Raw genomic sequence first — 22,075 nt, 5'->3', positions numbered from 1 at the left:
GTAACCAAGCTCTGAACCTCAGGAAGAATTACAGCCTAAGATGTATTATACACAACTGTCAGGGAACTGCTATACCGAACAAGCTAATGTATCTCTCAGGTTCACCAGCCTTTATAACTTGGGTTACTTTCGTGGATTTAGAGCAAGATATCTTAGGCCCTTGATGTTCTATAAAGGCAAAGTGCATTTTTTTTTAAGGTTTTGCATATTGCGTAGTTAACTAAAATTTCACTAAATGTATCTACTGCGGCCTAGATGACACTTTCTATAGCCAGCCTGGTGGTTTAGTTGTAGTGTTGAATGCTGCCATGCAGAGGACTTGGTTCAATTCACGGGCTAGATCTCCGCTCCTTGGGATGGGTAGGAATGCTGGGAAGACAGCATTCACAGCCCCTGGCAGAGAAAGTTCTAGCCACTGCTCAACCTTTATATCTAGTGGCCATGCTCAGGGTCCGTCTTACCCTGTTTCAGTAGGCCTCAGTCTATGGGCCCTGCTCAAGGACTGTCATTGCAATGGCTGAGTTAAGTAAAGTTTGGAGGGGATTTAAATATAAAAGTTCCTAGTGAAGACTCACAGTGCCAGAGCCCGATACAGGCTAGTTCCAACTGAGCTAGAAGCCTAAAGGAAGAGGGAGAAATGCTCCCCCCCCCAAAAAAAAAAGCTCTCAAAATTTGTTATTGTATAGGGTTGCTAAAATGAATAGAGCACACAGTCCTATATTTCTATGAGGAAACTCCCATCATTGTAAAATAACCAAAGTAAACAAAGTAATCAAATCATATTAATGGGTAGAACTGCCAAATATCCACTGCTGATTGGACCAACTACCGTTTATTTTTGTTTTAGTTAAATCTTATTCTGTCTATTTTTGGAGTGCTTAGAACTGTCCCTTCATGCCTAGAATTTTAGACAGCAAAACACTCCAGTTTTGCATTAGGAGTAAATGGGTATCATTTGAGTAATCGGTAAGTCTGTACTAATGAAAGAAGCGTGTACTATGGAGATGGGGGAAGGCAGTGATTGCCTATGAAAAAATATTTCTTATAGAAAACAAATCCTACCAACAGGAAGGGGGCCTGCTATTATCAAAAGTGAGCACAGCACCTATTTCAACCACATATATCACATGGAACAGGATCACTCTTTCAGAGAGAACTGTAACATCTAGAAAACATCCCTGTTCCACAGGGGAGGAACTTAGGACAAATATCTTCCACTGCGACCTGTAAAATACACAGCCATTCCATGTTTGTTCAGTGTCTTGAAGCAAACATTTGTTTAGAGCAAGCATACAATATACAACAGTGTAGCAACCTCTGTGCAAGGCCAGTGTGTTAAATAACACCAGGAAGGTTACCTAACCTGGCCTGTAAATTCAAGGTTAGCAACAGCAATCCTCTGTGTTTTAGTTTGGTTCTTTTCAGCAATTACTTTACACATGCAATCTACGTATTATTCATTTTCAACTTGCTTTTCTTAAGGTTTGCCTCTTATCTATCCCTGATGCTGCTTTTAGTTAAGCGGTATGGCTAGCACAACACCCACTCCTACTGTGACGGGGGGGGGGGGGGGGGGGGGGGGGGGGGAACAGGCTCCACATAGTTGTTAGCAAGGACAGGATTATATAAAATTGACCCTGGAATTAATGAGCTGTTGCAGAGAAAAGAATCTTTAAACAATCAGGAAACACCTCCTAGGCAAACATTGCCCAGTACTGCAGGTATTTATTCTGAATCTGAAGAGGGCTTGGAGAGAGAGAGCAGAAGAAACTGCAAAAGTGGAGTTGTAGGCAGCAAGTTTGCTTACATGTATACAGGGTTCTCTGTAGATAGCAGGATGAAATTAGCCATAACCTGTAGGTGATGTAATTTGACAGCGCCAGCAGTCCAAGCTCTCAGAGTTCACTATAAATCTTATGAAGCGTGCACAGGGGTTCCCCCGTGCATGCTCCATTAGGTCCTCGCGAGGCCCTTAGTCTCTTCCAAAAACATGAATGCTTGAAGGCAAAGTGCCTTCTGGTCGGAGCTTGCTGTGACTGCAAAATAGATATAGATGCTCTGATCAAGGAGCATCAGTCTCCTGTAACTTTTGTACCTGAATAAGTTTTCTCCTGTATAGAGTACATCAACTGGATCAGCAGTTCTCAACTAGGGTGTCGCCAAGCACATGCAAGTGTCGCCACACTTCCCTGCCCCCCCCCCCCCCCCCCCCGCTGGCCCAGCTGCTCTCCCTGCCCCAGCGAAATGGGAACTCTCTTTCTTGAAATGCTGATAGCCCAGGTGGAACACGGCAGGAAAGCTGGAGTCAGTGGCACCAGCATGGTCTCTTCTTCCCACCCCCACGGCCCGGAAGAGGAAGGGTTGTGCAGCAGCTGCGTGCGAGGGGAGGGGAGACGATACTAGGTAAAGAGCATGCAGCATCGGCCCAGAGCAAAAAGAGGAGCAACGACAGCCCCCGCGGCCGATGGAACTCTTTTTTTTCTCGAGGCCGCAAAAGCTGGAAGAGGCGGCTGTTGCTGCTACTGGTTGTTCTTTGGGGGGGGCGGCAGAGGGAGTGAATGAGCATATGTGTTTGAGATCATGTGTGTGTGAGACAGCATGTATGTAAGTGAGTGATTGCGAGACTGTGTAAGTGTGTGATTGAGAGCCTGTGGGTGTAAGTGAGAGAGAGCATGTGTATGTATGATTAAAAGCCTATGGGGCAGATTTTAAAAGCCCTACTCGTGCCGGGCCTATTTTCAAAAGGCCCGTCGATGCGCATAAAGCCCCGGGACATGTGTAAGTCCCAGGGCTTTTCTGAATGGGCGGACAGGGGGCAGTACGGGGGCGGGACGGATGGTCCAGGGGCGGGGAGGGAGGTGTGGCCAAGGACTCCGGCACAGCAACCTCTGCCGGGCGATCGCGCAAGTTCATCTGCCTCTGGCAGGTGTAACTTGTGAGATAACAGTACGGGGTTTTTTTTTTTCTCGGGCTGGGGGGCGGGACAGGTAGGGGAAGGGAGGAGAAGGAGGGGGGGGGAAGCCAGCTGGTCTCCCCGAGTGCTCGGCTCGCACAAGGTGCACTAGTGTGCACCCCCTTGCGCGCTGACCCCTGATTTTATAACATGCGCGCAGCTGCACGCACATGTTATAAAATCAGGTGTACATTTGTGCACGCAACTTTTAAAATCTGCCCCTATGTGTATAAGAGAGCATGTGTATAATTGTGTGATTGAGAGCATATGTATGTGTGTGTGTTTGAAAACTTGTATCAGAGAGAGAGTGCTTGTGTGTGACTGATAAAGAGGAGAAAGTTGCAAGCAACCCCCTTCCTCCTCCTAATTCACAACAATCTCAGGGCACCTGGAAATCGAAAGTTTCCAGGTATGGAGAGCAGAGCATTTTTTAATCATCATTTTTAATTATTGAGTCTTTGTGTCTGCTGTTTTGAAATATTTTCTTGGTTTCTAGACATTTTTTATATGAGATTTTAATTATTGGATATTCCATTCATCAGCCATTTTGAAATAATCTGTTCTTTTTATTAGTATGGTTTTACTACTATTGATTTTTTATTTCTTGCTTTATTTTATGAGGACTGGTGATTTCTCTTTTTCCTTTGTTGCACTGCATACAGAGACTCTGGCTTGTTGCAGTTTCCAGTTCAGTTTTTGTCTGCATGTTTCTATTTATGCTTTATGGTCTCTTTATTCTTTGTTAGGTGAGGGTCTGCACATGTGACTGAGTGTAGTTTTTAGGAAGGGCTCTATAGCACCCTGGCTTGTTCTGTTTATTTTCAGATTCTATGTATTATTGCTTTGAAGATCATTTTGGTCTCATTTTTTATCCCTCCCAATGCAGCCACTGCAACAAATGGTCCATGTCGGGGGATCGACAGTGCTGCTACCTTAAGGGTAGATTTTAAAATGTGTGTGCGCGTGGACATGGACGCACCAATTTTACAACATGCACACGCATGTTATAAAATATGTGCAGGTGGTGCGCGCAAGGGGGGTAAACATATGCAAATTTGCGCGGCGATGAGATCGGGGCTCCCCCAGTTCCCTCCCAGTCCGCTTCAATTTATGGGCTAAATACTAGGGATGTGCATTTTGTTAAAAATGAATGGTACTCCAAAGCAAGTGCACTTTTGTTTTGCTAAATCCAAATTGAATCAAAAAATGACCCTGAAAAGCCTGAAAACTTTTGGTTTTATTCATTTCTGAAAATAGTGCATGATATTTTTTGAAACAAAACCAAAATTAAACAAAAATTCAACCCCTTCCCCCCAAAGAAAAGGAATTCAGCCCACAAATAGCCTGAAAACTAAAGAAGCAAAAATGTTGGCCATGCACATCCCTAATAAACAGAGCATCCTTATTTATAAAAAGTGAAGGGATAGTGGAAGCATGACCGCACCACAGAGCTTGGGAGCAGCTCCTTAACCCTAACAGCAGCGGTAAATCTACATTGGGCTTCCAACCGTGTGGAATGACAAGAGTTAAAACCTAAACTTCAGCAGATGGGGAAGCCTAGATATTCTGACAGTGGCTCTGCTAGTTTGGTAGCTGTGTGGATTGTTGCCAGGACATGGAAGGGACCCTGTGTGTTGGATTTATTGGTTGGTAGAAGCCTAGAGCAGGGGCTCCCAACCTCTCAGGGAACACGGACCCCTTTTCAGTTTCAAAAAGTTTCACGGACCCTCACACACACCTCTTTAACTTTTTTCATGCCATAACAAAAGAAATGAGATGCCCTCCGGAATCATTCGTAAACTGAATATGTGGGGAGGGCAATTTCCAAGGCTTATTTCAAATTTGCCCTCATAATTGAAGGTGAAATTTTCAAAGGGAGACTTCCCACATTTTCTTTTGAAAACTCGGGCCGGTGGGGGGAAAGTCAGTACTTTTCTTCCTCCGTGCTCTTCACCTGCTTTGAAGCCGGTGCAAAGTACATGTGTGAAAGTGTGCATGAGGGTTTCAGAATTTAAATCCCTGCAAGTACTTTCCTTCTCTAAACCTAGCCCTGCCCCATCCCCACCACAGGTAAACATCTGCAGGCTGTTCACAGCGCAGGTACTTTTACCCTCAGTGGTGATGGGAAACTGCAATTTTCAAATGACCTTTTGATATTTATTTATTTATTTATTTATTTATAGCTTTTCTATACCGACTTTCCAATAACAGAATTACTGATCAATTCGGTTTACATTTTAAACTTTAACAGTGACAAGTAATTGTCTTACAATGAACAGGAAGAAATAACTTGATATGGATAAACAGGTGTTCACCCACATTAATTTTTGAAAATCCATCCCTTTCTTTGTCTGCTTTTCTTTTATACTTTCTTTTCTTTTATGATTCTTGCGAGCATATACAGAAAATGCTAGTCACTAAATTACATTTTAGAAAAAGCAAAATAGCCAGTTTTTCAAAGGAAAGAAGGCTTATGAGAGCTCCATCTTTGTCTCCCGCGGACTTTACTGAATCGGCCCAAAAGTGCAGCAGTGGGGTTTGTGATGCTTGATGGCTGCAATTGGTCCCTCTTTTTTTTTTTTTTTTTCCCGCCTCTGCTAAACGTGCGGCAGTGCGGTTTGAGGCTTCTAATGGATGCAAAAATGGCTCCTCTCTGTCCCTCCTCTTCCTGGTCTGTAGCAATGTCAGGTGAAGTTTTCGGGCTCATAATAGGCCTTAATCTCACCCTCCTGGCCTGTAGCACAGCTCAAGTAAAATTACATTTTCTCCCCAGAAACTTCCTTCCATCCCTTCTGGAGGAGCACCTGAGATGGTCTGTGGCCTAGAGGAAGATGAAATAGTCTTACTGGTGGAAGTGGTGGAGCCAGCACTTTAATAGGTTCTGGACAAACCTGAGGCAGAAATGGAGGGCAGTGATAGGAAAGCGGTTGAAAGTTCAGGTAAAATACATGGGGGAGTTGAGGGGATATTTCATTGAGTATGGAAATGTATATTCTCATCTACCCAAAGTGGAAGAATCTCAGCTGAGCAGATTGCATGAACCAATTATGGTCTTTTTCTGCCATCATTCTCTATGTTACTGTATCTTTACATTCCATCCTAGCACGTACTGAACCATATTGCCTAATGTAAGTGCACTCATCTTCGTCTTTACTGTAATATGTAGTTTTCAGGTGGTGCTGGGTCAGCAGGCCATTGGCCACCAATCATATATTACCTATATTGTAAAATCAGGGAAATTACATTTCTGGCCGCTACCACAGGTTGACTATTTTGGGCCAGCCGCGCTGCAAATCTGCTGTTTTCCAGCAAATTGCATGCTGGAATCTTTTTTGTTATATCCTCAGGTCAATTGTTGTATGTCACCCCCCTCCCCCCCCCCCCCTTTCCTCTGCAACCCTTTATTCTGAGCTGACTCCCTCCCCCCTCAGCCCAGATCAGCTGTTCTGAGATGTCTCCCCCGCCCCCTCTAATCCACAGGAACTGGACTGGATGTTTGGGCCGGCCTCGGGTCTGTGGACCCAGCTGCTTTCTGTGCCCTGGCTCCTACTTTCCTCCCTGTAAGTGACCTTTCTGAGCTGCTCCTGCCACTCACAATCAGCTGCTCTGAGCTGGCTCTTTCTCTTTAGATCACCAGCTTACCATGCACCAACTCTCCTTCTGTTCCAAAACAAATATGCCGACTGTCTTGTGCAAGTTAACGTCAAATATTCTACCTTTTTTGCAGTTTTGTCTCTCTTGTCCACCACTCTGCAGCAGACGTTTGAAATTCATCCCACGGTTTAGGTAGAGCCATAATTGCAATACCTATCACAGTGTTCATGAGAAATATTTCTGGCCAGAGTTTGCATACTGATGTGCTGCTCAGCCTCAGTGTTTCAGAGAGAGAGAGAGAGAGGAACTTCTGCACCTTCCCTCCTTGCCAGATAGCCCTACCTTATTCCTGCTCACACACATTTCTGCAGCTGCATCCTACAATATGAAATCTCGAGGTTCTAAAAGAGGGTGGAGGTTTATTAAATGTTAATGACTAACAGTTTTGAAAGGAAGCCACATGATTGTAGTATATTTTAATCACATTCACTTTCATTTGTTAAATTGTTCTCTTATAGGATTTGTAATATTCATCATGGATACCCGACATAATATTTCTTTTGAATTCCTGCAAGTAAAGTAACAGGGTACTTGCACGACTGCATTGTAACCGCTTATGATGCTGTTTTATTGGACCGACATGAGATAAGTGGGCCATACGTGGAACCAGTAGGGCCTCGAAGGCTCCCATTTATAAACATTTTGGGGTAAATATGATGTTCCACTAAAAGGTGTCGCTGCTTACTCAGTATCTAGTTTATGGCTAGTGACATAGTATAAGAATAATTTGAAAACATGTGAAACCTTACCCTATATGTAGTCTGGAAGGTTATCAAATAATATAATCTTATTAGGATAGACAGCAAAGCTGACTAGTGTGGTGAAAGGTTTAGAGAAAAAAAAAAAAGGCAGTTTATATTTTCACCTGCTTGCAAAGCAATTGCCTGTCTGCTGAGAAGTTCCTGCTCTCTCTCTCTCTCTCTAACTTTGGCTGGCTCCGTCTGTGTGGCCTCCCCTATTCTGGATGCTCTAACTGCTAGTGCTGCTCAGATGAATTAAACTCTCCTCTGTTTACTAGTCAGAACAGAGCTCCAGTGGCAGCAGAATTAAAAGTGATGTGTAAAAGTCCTGTTGGTGCGAGAGAGAGAGCTGTAACTGCAGAGGAGAGAGGCAGGCAGGATAAAACCAGAGACCATGAGGAATAAATGGGTGGATTTAAAAAAATTAAAAAAAAAGTGCATTTGGGATTAGTGGTCACACAGGAATAGGAGGATATACAGTAAAGTCCCTGCATTATTTTAGTTTTAGAGGATGGGATCCATGAAATCTCTCTCCGTCCTCCTTCCTTGTCTGAAATAAATGTTAAGAAGTCTAGGAAGATTAAACCATATTCCGTTATCAGACTGTAAGTGTCTTCATGTAGGTAAATGAGGGAGGAGGGGGGGTTTCAGTGAGACGACATCCATTTTTTTCAATAATGGCACTGAATGTTATATCCAATATAAGGAGGACCAAGGATTAAAGGCACAAAAGAAATGCGTGAAATAGCAAAGAATACCCACCAAAAGCGTTAGAGCCAGTCTTTCAATGAATAAATCAGTTTTATTCAAGAACTTCAGAGTGATGTCCCAATAGTAAACACAGCGCTGTTTGTTATATTATATTCCAAACAGATTTAGCCCAGCAAAGCATCAAGCCTGAAAAAGGTTATTCAGTGCTTACAGGGGTAGAAGAATCTTAAGTGTCTGGCCTCCCAGTTAGCTAATATTTAATTCCTGGCATCTGCCCAGCGAGGCCTGGAGGTGAAGAGCTGTCATTGTGGCCCAGCGTAGCAACTGGGGAAGAGGCTATGTCAGCGAAGTGAAGAAGAGGATAGAGGAAAAGGCTGGGAGTGTGAAGAAAGGGAGAGGATAAAGGAAGAAGCTAGGTGAGCGAAGCAAGAAAGGAGATGAAGAATAGAGGAAAAGCTGGGAGAGGGGCATAAGGAAACACACACACAAAAGTAATCCCTAAAAAAAATAGCTAAAAAATAAGCTAAAAGAAGCACTCAAAGCAAATTATATAGATTAAAAATATTTTCTGGGGCTCCTAAAAATTTGGGATGGCATCTCTTTTCTATGTAATTTACTATCTGGCTGGATGGCACCTTCCATGCGATGCAGAAAACAGACTCTTAGCTGGGGTCAAAATAAAATTTGGAATTGCCGAACTTGATAAATTTGCCTAACACACTGCACTCATAATAAGAATTGAGTGGCGATAGAATATGGTGACCCATTAAAACCTCAACATAAGCTATCCAAAGCATGTTTAGAAAACCTGTTTCATGGTTTAATAAACAATTACTCCTTATCTTTATTAAAATTTATAGATTGCCTGTACAGGTTTAATGACCATAAAAAAATAACTTACAAACATAAAACAGAACAATTAATGCAATTCTTATTTAACAAGTATAGTCATGGAACGTAGAGTGCTTAACTCTGTTATTGTTCTGCTTAGTGCTAGTACAGTCCGTTCTTCCCGTGAAGGCTATGGAGAGTATATCTTGCCCATCTATGAAGCTCAGTGAGACCAATTCTTGTTTCAAAGTATAGAGGGGAGACCATGAAGTTAGGATGAGCAGATTAAGTATTGGTTTAAGCTTCTAATCAGAATTCAAATTAAATATGAAAATGCTTGTAGACGCCATGAATAAAATAGTAAAAAAAGACTCTTCTAGGATTGCTATAGTTAACTTTTCTTGTACTTTGTGTATTAAGACAGCTACTGGTTTGTGAGAGAGAATATTTACATTTCAAAGTTTGATTTGGTTTGCATTTTAGATTCCCCATGGCCTTTTATTAAGTTAAAATTTTGTGTCCATGCATATTGCATCTAATGCTATTAGGTACTAACATTTATAATTAATAATATGCAAGTACTTAGACTCATCACATAAATAAAGTGTATTCGAGCTAGTGATCATTCAGGGTATGCCTATCAACTTTTCAGAGTTTGTGGAAAAGCCATTTGTTTATACAAACAAATGGAATAGTCTGAAATGATAGTAAATTCAGCATGAGCATACTGTGTCTTATATATGGTATTTGTGTATATTTAGGTGCTAATCACCCATGTAGCTTTAAAATTGCATAAGGAATGTTTGTAGAAAATGACAGGTGCATATCCCTCCTGAGAACTGAATTCAGATAGAAATGAATTATCCTTAAAATTCCATATGCAGCTTCCAACTACCCCTTATAATTGCAAACAAGCATGTGTATAGGAATTGGGGATGACCATCCATCCAATGAAAGGAGTCTGATGTAAGCAAAACAGGGTGCTGACATCCCTTTGCACCCTCCTGGCATAAGCAGTTTAGGTCACTTGAAATCACTGGGTCGACACATGAATGATTTTGATGATATCATGTTTTGGTTTTTCAGTTCTTTTATAAACTTTTTTTTTTGTATTTAGTGCTGTATTATTGTCCATTTCACAAATGCTACACACAATTTTGAAAATACCATGAACCAGACTGTCCAGTGATCTGAGGAATCTGACTGTTTAAGGGCCACTCTGCCTTTGGAAAAGCAGATGGATGTCTCTAGGTGGACTGAATATGATGCTGGGCTGGGCTGTACAGTTTTCCAAGTCGTTATGAATACAGAAAGTTACAGAAGGGTACTTTCTGTTAATTGCTAGGACTTTGGAATCATCAGTGACTTGTAAACCACTGTGCTGTGTTTTGCTGCCATAAATTAATTTTAGAAAGTAGTACATACTCTGTATTACTCAATAAGGAGCTAGATTTCATAACTGTTATAGCTATATGTCCAATAATTGTGATTTAAACTATGTGGATAACTTGTTTTTCATAGTTGTTATCTTAGCATGATTAATTAATTATTTATTTATTTAAACACTTTTATATACCGAAGTTCGTATGGACATCACATCGGTTTACATAAAACAAAGGAAGCAGAGAGAGCGGAAATGGAAGAAAAGTTATAATAAAACAATTAATTGATTAAATCTGAGGATCTAAGAACGAAGAGGAGGGAAGAGACAGGTGGATAGGAGAGGGGGTGAAAGATAGAGAAAAAGTTAACTGTATGCTATGTTATATTTCTCCAATCATAACTTTCGTGGGGGGGAATATATACAGGGTTAGGGGTTTGTACAGAGGAGGGAAAAATGGTCGGCGATTAGGAGTGGCGCTGTGTTAATAGAAGGCCTGTTTGAAGAGCTAGGTTTTTAATTTCTTTTTGAAGGTTTGGATGCAGGGTTCTAGACGAATGTCAGAGGGCAGAGAGTTCCAATGATAGGGGCCGCTGATGGATAGGGCGCGGTCTCTGGTGGCGCTAAGGGGTGTATATTTGGCGGGGGGAATGAATAGGGTGCCAGTGTTGGAGGATCTGGTGAGTCTGGAAGGAGTGTGAAAGCATAGGGAATTGTTTAGCCATTGCATGTCAGGGTTGTGTAGGGTTTTGTGTATTAAGGGGAGGGTCTTGTATAGAATTCTAGATGAGATGGGGAGCCAATGTAGGTCTTTAAGGATGGGGGTGATATGATCACATTTATGAGAATTGATGAGAATATGGGCAGTGGAGTTTTGGAGCATCTGCAAGGGTTTGAGGGATGAGGCAGGGAGGCCAATAAGGAGAGCGTTGCAGTAATCGATTTTGGAGAAAATTACTGCTTGGAGGACTGTGCGGAAATCCAGTTTTGTGAAGGAGGGGTTGGATTTTTTTATTTTTTTTTTTAAAGTACATGGAGTTTGTAGTAGCAGTCTTTGAGGGTGGAACTGATACATTTTTTGAAGTTGAGATTACAGTCCAGGGTGACGCCAAGGCTTCGTGCTTGGTGGAGTAAGAGGGGGGAAGAAGTGGAGGGAGGAGGAGGTGGAAGGTCGTGGGTGAGAAGGATGAGTTCAGTTTTTGAGGTGTTCAAAGCTAACTTTAGGTTCGAGAGAAGTGTATTAATAGATGATAGGTGGTTTTGCCAGGTTTGAAGGGAAGCGGAGATAGATTTGGTGATAGGTATGAGGATATGGACATTGGAGTAGATGTAGTGGGTTAGGCCTAGGTCAGAAAGGAGACGGCAGAAGGGCAACATGTAAATGTTGAAGAGGGTGGAGGATAGAGAGGAGCCTTGGGGGACTCCGTGGGTGAGACTGATGGGAAGGGATTCATGGTTGTCTACTTTTACTTTGTAGGATCTTTGATTGTTCTTTCATCTCCCTGATATTTGTAGTGCAATATTCAACTCAAATAAGGTTGTCTTAGCATCTCTCTAATTAATACTTTCTTTCCTCCTTTTATAGGTTCATTTTCCAGATACGGAACGAGCAGAATGGCTGAACAAGGTAAGAACTACATTCAGATGGTACTTAGCAAATAAAATATCTTGGGTATCTGTCTGCCTTTGGTATTCAAAATGTGAGCCTGATTTAGCAACAAGTTTTGTATTGACACAGAATAAAAGAAAGCTTATGGTAAATCAGTTTTGAGAGCATAGATGACACATGAAATTATAGTCTCAAACCAAGGGACTGTTTGCTCTGTACAACTAGATGGCCATAAAAGAGCTTTGTCATCACTTATTATTTTTCTGTGTGGTCTCTCATTACCTATTGGTACATGGGTGATAATATAAATCTTTATACTGTTTCCTCTTCAAACAGTTAAGCCACCAATATTACGTGGTCAGGTCATGCTTCCCAAGCGGTGGCTGTATGTTTGTTTCAGAAGTGTTAAATTAAAAAAAAAAAAAAAATCCCATAGTAATATAGGTAGTAGATGATATAAGATGAGGACATTGACCCATCCAGTCTGTCTGGTTGTTCCTATTTATGCTGCCCTAGTTAGATATATTCCATTTGTCTGTCAGGCAAGTTTGATATCCAAATCAGTTTTCTTGCTTTTTCTCTTTGGTTCTCTGAAGTTATGGGTAGATGAGTATACACCTTCTCATACTTAAACTGGCACCAAGGCTCACCCTACCCATGTCCCATGCCTTCACGCAAACTCTCAGCCCTGGTCCTAGTACTGTCCTCTGTATATGTCCCATGCATGTTTAAATTCTGTCACAGAATTGGTTTCCACCACCTCTGCTGGCAAATTCTATGCATCTATCATCTTTGCTTTAAAGAAGTATTACCTCATGTTTCCTGTGATCTGCTCTTCCTCGCACCAATTTCTTATCATGACCACTTGTATTTAAATATTCTTTTTCAGTGGAAAATTGCACCTTCCTGTGCTTTGAGATCTGCTAAATATGTGATTGTTTCTATAATATCTCCCCTTTTGTTTCTTTTATCCAGTTAGTATACTTTGAATGACTTTAACCCTCTTTTAAAGTTTTGTGATGTGGGTCCTGTATTATTTAAGTAATCCTTCTCTAAACTGCTTCCATCTTCCCAATGTCTTTATGATATGGCCACCAGAACTGAATACAGCAATCAAGGTAGGATCTCAGTAGTGCCTTTTACAAGGGCATCATCTTTTTTGCCAATGATGATACCTCTACTTAGGCACCTAAAAATACAGTTAGTTATCTAAGGAGATAGCAAAAATGGTAAGAGCAAAATACAGGAGGAGGAGAAGGACAGACAGAATTAAAAGAAAAAACATAAGGAGGCGGGGAAAGTAATTAGATGAACAAAAACTTTAACAGAGGAGAAAACTGGCCAATCAAATTGAAGGAGGAAATAAAACCTCCTTTAGCTATATAAGGGAGAGTTGGAAAGCCAAGGGGGAAGAGTTAAGATAAAGGGAGACAGCACGGACAGTGACAGGCAGAAATCTTAAACAAGTTATTTTGCTCTCTATTTATAGAAGAAGGAGAAGATAATGTACCTAAAGCAAGAAATGAGAGCTAAATTAATTTGGAATTGTCACAAACTCATTTACAGAGGAGGCTGTACTTGAAGTACTAAACACAAGTGAGTGTAAATAAGGCCATGGACTCAATAGAGTACACCTCGACACACTGAAAGCTCAAAGTGCTGTCTGCAGCCCTCACAGCTTTATTCAACTTGTCTTTGTAGATTGGGAGGTTCAAAGAGAGTGCAGGTGAGCAGATGTAGTCCCACTCTATAAAAGTGGGAAGTACAAGGAGGCAGGCAACTACTGACCATCAATGTAACTTTAGTAAAGGGCAAGGCTATGGAAACAGTACTAAGTAAAAAAAAAAAAATAGGGCAGTAACTTGATACAAGTATATTACAAGGCCCCAAAGAACATGGTTTCACAAAGGGAAGAAGATCCTGTCAGACAAACTCAAGTAAGTTCTTTAGAGGTAATAAACATGAAGGATCAAGGAGATGCAGTGGATATTGTTTTTCCGAACCAGCAAAGCTTTTGATACTGTTCTGCATAGAAGACTGGTTAAAAAAAAAAAATCAGGACAAGAAAAGAACAGAAAATTAACTGGGTGAGAAATTGGTTAAGCAATAGAACTCATAGTAGTTGTCAGTAGTGTTCATTCTGATGAAGGTAAAATGACAAGTTTGGTACCTGAGTGCATAGTAGTAGGGCCAGTTCTTTTCAGTGTGGAAAAGGACCTTGGAGTCCTTGTAGACAGTACTTTGAAATCTTCAGCTCAGTGTGTGGCAGGAGTCAAAAAGGCAAAAAAATAGAATGTTAGGAATTATTTGGAAAGAAATAGAGAACAAACTGAGAATATCATGATGCCCTTGTATAGATCCATGGTGTGACTGCTTCTTGAGTATTGTGTGCAGTTCTGGTCGCCCCCATCTCAAAAAGACACAGCGGGAATAGAGGAAAAGTGAAGGAAGCAAGGACAACTTCATCAGACTAAACATCTCAGAAGAGATTTCAGCATCGCCCTTATAGAGACAGTTCTATTACTCCAGAAGAAGGTATCAGCCTTATCCTTCTTATCACAGATCTCTGCAAGTTCCACAACCAACTGAATAACATCAACAAATGAAGCCTAGACCAAGGGAGAAAACTCAGAGAACTACGCAGAATTCCACACAGAAAAATGGTCAATCTTGACTACTAATCAAGTTCAGTAGAAGGCAGATTGATGCATTATTACAATCAATGATCTGTATTGACAACAGACAAAAAATGGATATATTAATTTCTTATGCATTCCATCTTTGACTTTTCCATCACAACAGCTGTTGTCCAGATACCGCAAAAAGAAGTTGTTTCTCTTTTGAAAGTTCAGGCTATAGAGCCAATCGCTAACTCACAAAGGGAGAAAAGTTCATACTCCCAATACTTTTTTCATTCCCAAAAATACTGGAGGCCTTTGTCACATTTTGGACTTTCTGGAACTGAACAAATATCTAGAGAGAAAAACTGAAAATGAGTTGTTGGCAACCATTCTTCTCAACTTGGAAATCGAAGATTGGCTAATGACCCTAGATCTTCAGAACACATACATGTACATGTCTACTGTTTGTATAAGAATTACTGAGTCCTTCCGTTTTGGGTCTCAGCAATACCCAGATTTTTAACAAATATTTAGAATGTCAGAAAGGAAAAAACAAAATTGTTTTTGTTTTCTCATACTTGGACGATTGGCTGATATCAAAGCTTGTCACTCCTTCAAGCTGCTCAAGTGACAAATTGTGCTACAAAATGTACATTCTCTAGGATTCCTCATAAACTACCAAAAATCAAACTTAGTGATATTTTAGGATCTATTGGAATCAACACTGTCAACCGATGTCCCATAAAATACCGTTTTCAGAGCCACTCAAACAGTCTTTGTATTGGTAGACACTTTCAGAAAATCTTCTGTGGCCAGAACTTTCATGCACTACAGATACAGCAAACTTTGACACACACACACTTCTAGACAAGGCTGAGGCTCACCTGAGTTCAACATGTACACAAGGTAATATGGACCCTTCCGGAAAAATGTTATTACATAAATCTGTTTTGAGTTCTGATAATCTTGACAGCCATCCCGATCTTTGAGAAATAGTTAATAGGAACTAGGGGTGTGCATTTGTTTGAAACAACTGACATTTTCTGTTTCTTGTTTTAAAAACAAAACAATAGAAAAATACACATTTACTATATTTTCTTCTATTGTTTTAGTGCGTACTGTTTTTGAAACATAAAAAATGAAAAAAAAAATGTGGGAAAACATTAATGAAAATGGAAATCAATCCCCAAAATACATGACATGTCTTGAAACAATATTTTTTGGTCTGAACACCCCTAATAGGAACTAATTTTACCAATCCAAACAAGCAATCAACTAGCTGTGTACTACATAAGCAAACAAGACTTTATGGGAGCAAACCTTCTGTGGAAAGAAACATGCAAAATAAGAAACGGGGAAGTTGAAAGATAAATGTAGTAGATTTGTTAAGCCAATGCCTTAATTTTCATGACTGATCGTTTCATCTCAAAACTTTTCAATATCTATTTCAACTATGGGGAACACCAGAGGTAGATCTCTTTGTGAACCCTTTGAACCACAGACTTCCTCTGTACTGTTCAAAGAAGCCAGCACCAAATGCTCTGGCAGGCATGTATCCTGCCACTTTTAGATTATTGCAATGCCATATACAGTATATTGGTCTTCCTTCATCTGCTCTGAAGCCATTGCAATTGCTTCAGAATTCAACTGCATGACTAATTTCTCGCAGGACTCGTAGAGAGCACATCACGCCGATAGTAAGAGATCTCCATTGGCTTCTGATTTTAAGGGGAATTCAGTACAAAGTCTGTCTGCTGGAATTTAAATTAATAAATGGTGATAGCACTCCTTGGTTCAATGCTTTGCTGCAAATGTATTATCCAGCATGGTAGTTAAGATTCTCCCAAAGGGGTTTACTGGACATTCCTTTGGCAAAACAAGCTTGCCTTGCAGATACAAGGGACAGTACCTTCTCAGTAGTGGCCCCCATACTATGGAATTCGCTCCCGGTTGAGCTGCGTCTGGCGGATTGTGTGAAATCTTTTAAAGCAATATTAAAAACATATTTCTTTAAGCAGCCCTACTCATGAGAGAACTGTTATCTTTCAAGTCATAATTTTTTTGTGGGTATTGTTTTCTGGGCAACTGATGGCTTTCTTTTTCTGAGATTTTATTGATGCAAGTCTGGATTTTTATTTTCTGTTTTGTCTATATATTGTCAAAATGTTGATTTCATGTTACTGGTAATTATGCATGTTTCTCTGTAAATTGCGTAGAGCTAAGGTTTTAGCAATTAAGAAATTCTGAAAGAAAGTTTAGGGGTGGAACCAAGATGGCCGCGCGGTAACGCTGCTCGGCGTCAGCTCCATGGCAAAATTTAAAATACTTGCGAATCGTTCTTTTTTTCCTTGATGGGTAGGAAGCGAAAACAGAGGGGAGAGCCTTACCCTGCGGCCCCCCCAACGACGAATCCTACCGGGCCCATGGACGCTCATGTCTTACGGGGAGAACGAGTAACGGGAGCACAGCCGCAGGGGAGGGGAAGAGGAGCTCCCCTCTCTCCCTGGCTCACTATCTCCTTTCAGCCCCATCGAGGACTGCTGTAGAGAAATGCATTACCGGAGCGGCAGGAACGATGCCAGACCAAAGTGTTAGAGCACCGAGCCTGGCAGGGACCGCTGGAGATGCAAGCTCAACAGGGAGCCCATTTACATCGGGGCTGCCAGGTGAAGGAGGAAGCAATCTGGGTGGAGAATACAGCGTTCAGTCAGAGAATATCAACCAGAATTTGACTGTGGTAAGACCTGCTATTTTCTCATTGGAGACAATCTGGGAAACGATTGTGGAGATGAAGTCCTCCATATTAAGTGTATTGCAACCAATGTGTATAAATGTTAAGCAACTGGAGGAAAAGGTTGAGGCATTAAATCAAACTAATTTAAATTTGGAACAACAAATTATGGAAAATAGGGATCAAGTAAAAGGGCTTCAACAGATTCAGGCCTCAATGATAAAAGAAAAGAAGAGTACTGCTATTAAAATAGAGAACTTGGAGAACCAAATGAAAAATCGTAATCTGAGATTCATAAACTTTCCACAAATACCACTGCGTTCCCCAAGAGAGACTTTTAAGAGATATCTATGAGAAGTTCTGCAAATTGAGGAGACAGCAATGGCCACCTCTTGCAAAGATATTTTATCTCCCAAGAACGAGAAACTCAATGGGGCAGAGAGAGATCCCTTCCTCAGAAACTCAGAGAAGAGACTCCCCTTTGGATATTTCTGCAATACTGGAAACATCAGATTCTGAACAAGCAACTCCTGCAACTTTAATAATTACATTGGTGCTTGAGCCTGATAAAGAGTGGCTGCTTAAACTGTGTTTAAGGCATAGAAATGTGATATTTCTCAGCTGTAGAATCAGAGTTTTCCCTGGTGTCTCCAAGGATACACAGAAAAGGAGGAAAGCTTTCCTTCTTATGAAGTCTCAAGTGTTGTCAATTGGGGGTGCTTTCTTTTTAAAATTTCCCTGTAAATGCATAGTTAAATATGTGAGTAATACATATATATTTTTTGATCCCCCCCCCCCAATTGACTCAATTTCTGATCGGGAAATCCCCAACTACGTCTGGGGAACCCAGTATTATTGCTTCCAGTCCCTCCTTAAAGTAAATGTTCTTCCTTAGTTACTGTGCATATATTGATTGAAAAAATTTTCTTTGAGGTTGTGTAATTCTTCCCCCCTATATTCAGTGGACTTATATTAAGAGAATATGTTTATAAGATTACTTAAAGTGTTTTTTCTTTTTGCGAATGTTTGTTTATTGAGACTATTCTCTTTATTTTCATTACAAGATTTTGTCTTGTTAATTATGTTAAAATCAATAAATAAATAATAAATTAAAAAAAGATTTCTGAAAAATAAAGATGATGGATCTCAAGTTTTTAATTTGGAAAATGTTTTTAATAGCAGTGATGACAGCGTGAAGAATCATTTAAGATCCCTATCTTCAAATATTTAAGAGTAAAGTAGTTCCGAGAGCTCATCCAAACTTCTTACCAAAGATGGTCTCTCTGTTCTTCTGACATTGAATCTGGGAGCTGTGATCTCTCTTCTGTCCTGCCCGGCGAGCTCTATCCCATCTATCTTTCCGGCTTAAATAATCACACACGAACCGCATATTGGGTTAAATTGGCCACCGCTTTTATTTTTATTTAACAATTGATAACAGCAAACAATATAACCCTAACAATCCACCCGGGCCAATCTATTGCCACATTTTCACTTCCCGGACCACGCCCCCCACACTGCCTGCCACGCTCAAGCAAGGCGACCTCCGTTCTCCCGGCCTTCCGCCGCATTGGAAGCAAGGGGGCCCTGCCTCAGGGCGTGGTCCACCATTCTTCAGGCAACCTTCTTTTCGTCAACGGCTGATCTTGTTACAATAAGTCCTATTGGCCTGGGTACCCACCCACCAATGTTGCCCTAACCTATCCCCCAGCTGCGACTTTACCACCTTAATTAATATTCATACCTTTCTTCTTATTAGTCAATACAAGACAAAAACTTTTTTTTTTTTTTTTTTATATAGGGTGGGTGGGTGGGTGGGAACGCTGATCGTGTCAGAGGCGAAAGGGCTGGCTGTAACGCGGCCCTATCCCTTTATTCCTTGGCCGACTTCATCGGCCCGCGACGGCCTATGCCAATGACGCCGGACGCCGGAACACCCCAAAAGGGACGGGCCTGAGTCCCGGTGTCATCGGAGCGCTGATGATGCTGCCGGAGTGCCCCCAAAGGGGGGCGGGCCTCGATCCCAGCATCATTGGCGCACCGATGCTGCTGCAGGGTGGGTCTCAGCCCGTGCCGTCATCCGTGCGAGCCGCATGGCGGCGACTCGCCCAATGACGTCCCTGCCGGCGCATGGACCAAGATCCTTCCCCCGTCCCCAGGTATTCCGTGGGCTCCGTTTATTCGGGCCCACCCATTCTTTCCAAAGCCACATGCCAGCAATGCTGAGAGAACTCTTCACACACTTGATTGTAGAAGAGCATTATTATTTTATTTGGACAGAAATGATTTTAGAAAATCTAAACAACTTTATTCTATCTTTTGAAACAGCAAAGCATGTTTTACCAGCAACAAAACAAACATTATCAATCTGGATTTCAGATTGAAATTCTATTACACACAACCTGAAAATGCAATTTGTGGTAAAATAAAAGGGTAAAGTCAGTATCTGTAGCACATCTCAATTTTGTACCTATACAGGATATTTGCAAAGCAGCTACATGGTCATCTGTACATACTTATACCAAATATTACTGTTTTGAAGAAGATTCACACAAAGGGGCGGATTTTCAGAGCCCTGCTCGCGTAAATCCGCCCAAAACTGGGCGGATTTACGCGAGCAGGGCCCTGCGCGCCGGGAAGCCTATTTTACATAGGCCTCCCGGCGCGCGCAGAGCCCCGGGACTCGCGTAAGTCCCGGGGTTCTCGGAGGGGGGCGTGTCGGGGGGCGGGCCCGGTCGTCGCGGCGTTCCGGGGGCGTGTCGGCAGCGTTTTGGGGGCGGGTACGGGGGCGTGGCTACGGCCCGGGGGCGTGGCCGCGCCCTCCGTACCCGCCCCCAGGTCGCGGCCCGGCGCGCAGCAGGCCCGCTGGCGCCCGGGGATTTACGTCTCCCTCCGGGAGGCGTAAATCCCCCGACAAAGGTAAGGGGGGGGTGTAGACAGGGCCGGGTGGGTGGGTTAGGTAGGGGAAGGGAGGGTAAGGTGAGGGGAGGGCAAAGGAAAGTTCCCTCCGAGGCCGCTCCGATTTCGGAGCGGCCTTGGAGGGAACGGGGGAGGCAGCGTGGCTCGGCGCGCGCAGGCTATACAAAATCGATAGCCTTGCGCGCGCCGATCCAGGATTTTAGTGGATACGCGCGGCTCCGCGCGTATCTACTAAAATCCAGCGTACTTTTGCTTGAGTCTGATGCGCAAGCAAAAGTAGGCTGATTGCGCTTCTTTTAAAATCTACCCCAAAGATAGTAGTTTTGGACGAGCAATCCTAAAAAGATCCATGTAATAAAGTGCTTCAACTCCACTGTATATCTTTTTTCTAGGATGCAATAAAAAGGGAAAACTACAATTTCCCTCTGTAACCCTCAGCTTGGTAGTCTCCACTTGTGTGGGTAGATTTGTCTTACTTGTCCATGGAAAAAGTGAAGTTCCCACCTATAACAGGTGTTCTCTGTGGACAGTAGGACAAACCAGCTACCCAATCCTGCCGCCCTCCAATGGAGATGAATCATAGCTAGCTAAATAACTGAGGGGACTCGCATGGTGGTGTCTGTGTGGGAATATTTAGTCTTTCTGAGCTCGGAAGATGTCTCCACTTGTGTGGCTGGTTTATCTCTTTATGGAGAACACCTGTTACAGGTAAGCAACTTTGTGTTATCTTTTTCCCTCTTCTCTTTGCTATCCTGCATTGCATAGAGGTTTTTTGCCTGTCAGTGCTTCACTATTTTTTTTGCTGACTATGGTTTCTCTGTACCCTTCAGCTCCTGTATTCCTGGATCCTCAGCACTATTGCTCATCTTGATGTCCAGGACCCTGGTCTTAGTATAGCTCATTTCAGATTTGAATCTAATATTGAACTTACCAGTATGATCACTAAACCGTAGATTTTCCCTTACCATGAGATTAGTGACATTGTCTCCATTTATTAGTACTAGACCCCGATATACTTCTCCTCTGAATGCGCAAGGAATCCCTCTTGTTAGGGCATCGAGGACTACTTCGTGCCTAGCTGATGCTGCAGGAGGCAGGTTCAAGTGACCCAAAAATGGGACCTCCCCTTTACTTGCGATCCTGATGTGTCTCATGATGTCTGAATTCATCTCTTTTCCATGTGCTTAAAGTGCCTAGTACTCCTGTGTGCACAGAAATCTTACTTAGTTCAGCTTTTCCCTAGTGTCCCTTTACTTCAATGGCTACTATTGTGTTCCTACTCCACAGTCTGTGCAAGAGCCTTTTCCTCCAGCTGGGGATGTTGGGATTTGAATCTGCAACTTTCTGGCATGCTACTGCTGGGCTAAAGGATCAGTCCCTCTAAATGTGCTTGTAGGGAAAACTCTGTCTACTTAAGCCATCCTCATCCCCTTATTTCTCCAGTTTGTCACATAACCTTATGTTCAGGAGAGAAACTTCCCCTCACCCCACCCAATAAGCCTCTTCAGATCCACTGTCAGTGGACAGGTATGGGATCCCCACAGCTAAAACCACATGTGAAGGTTCCCCACTTTCTGCAAATTACAGCCAAAGCCGGATGTGAAGGTTCCCCGCCTTCTGCAAATTACAGCCAAAGCCGGATGTGAAGGTTCCCCGCCTTCTGCAAATTACAGCCAAAGCCGGATGTGAAGGTTCCCCGCTTTCTGCAAATTACAGCCAAAGCCGGATGTGAAGGTTCCCCGCTTTCTGCAAATTACAGCCAAAGCCGGATGTGAAGGTTCTCCGCTTTCTGCAAATTACAGCCAAAGCCGGATGTGAAGGTTCTCCGCTTTCTGCAAATTACAGCCAAAGCCGGATGTGAAGGTTCCCCGCTTTCTGCAAATTACAGCCAAAGCCGGATGTGAAGGTTCTCCGCTTTCTGCAAA

General features: G+C 42.3%; 1 protein-coding gene across 4 annotated transcripts in view; it reads left to right on the top strand.

Moving 5' to 3' along the window:
- Positions 1–22,075, top strand: part of ESYT2 (extended synaptotagmin 2) — a 310,854-nt gene that overhangs the window by 76,769 nt on the left and 212,010 nt on the right. For all 4 annotated transcript variants that reach the window (XM_029588514.1, XM_029588510.1, XM_029588509.1 and 1 more), the window contains exon 2: positions 11,856–11,897. In XM_029588514.1, the coding sequence (XP_029444374.1) occupies positions 11,856–11,897 (42 nt within the window). The remainder of the gene's footprint in view (positions 1–11,855; positions 11,898–22,075) is intronic.

The sequence above is a fragment of the Rhinatrema bivittatum genome, chromosome 2 (assembly GCF_901001135.1).
Source record: "Rhinatrema bivittatum chromosome 2, aRhiBiv1.1, whole genome shotgun sequence".
Lineage (NCBI taxonomy): Eukaryota > Metazoa > Chordata > Amphibia > Gymnophiona > Rhinatrematidae > Rhinatrema > Rhinatrema bivittatum.
This window is presented reverse-complemented; position numbering and strand designations above follow the sequence as displayed.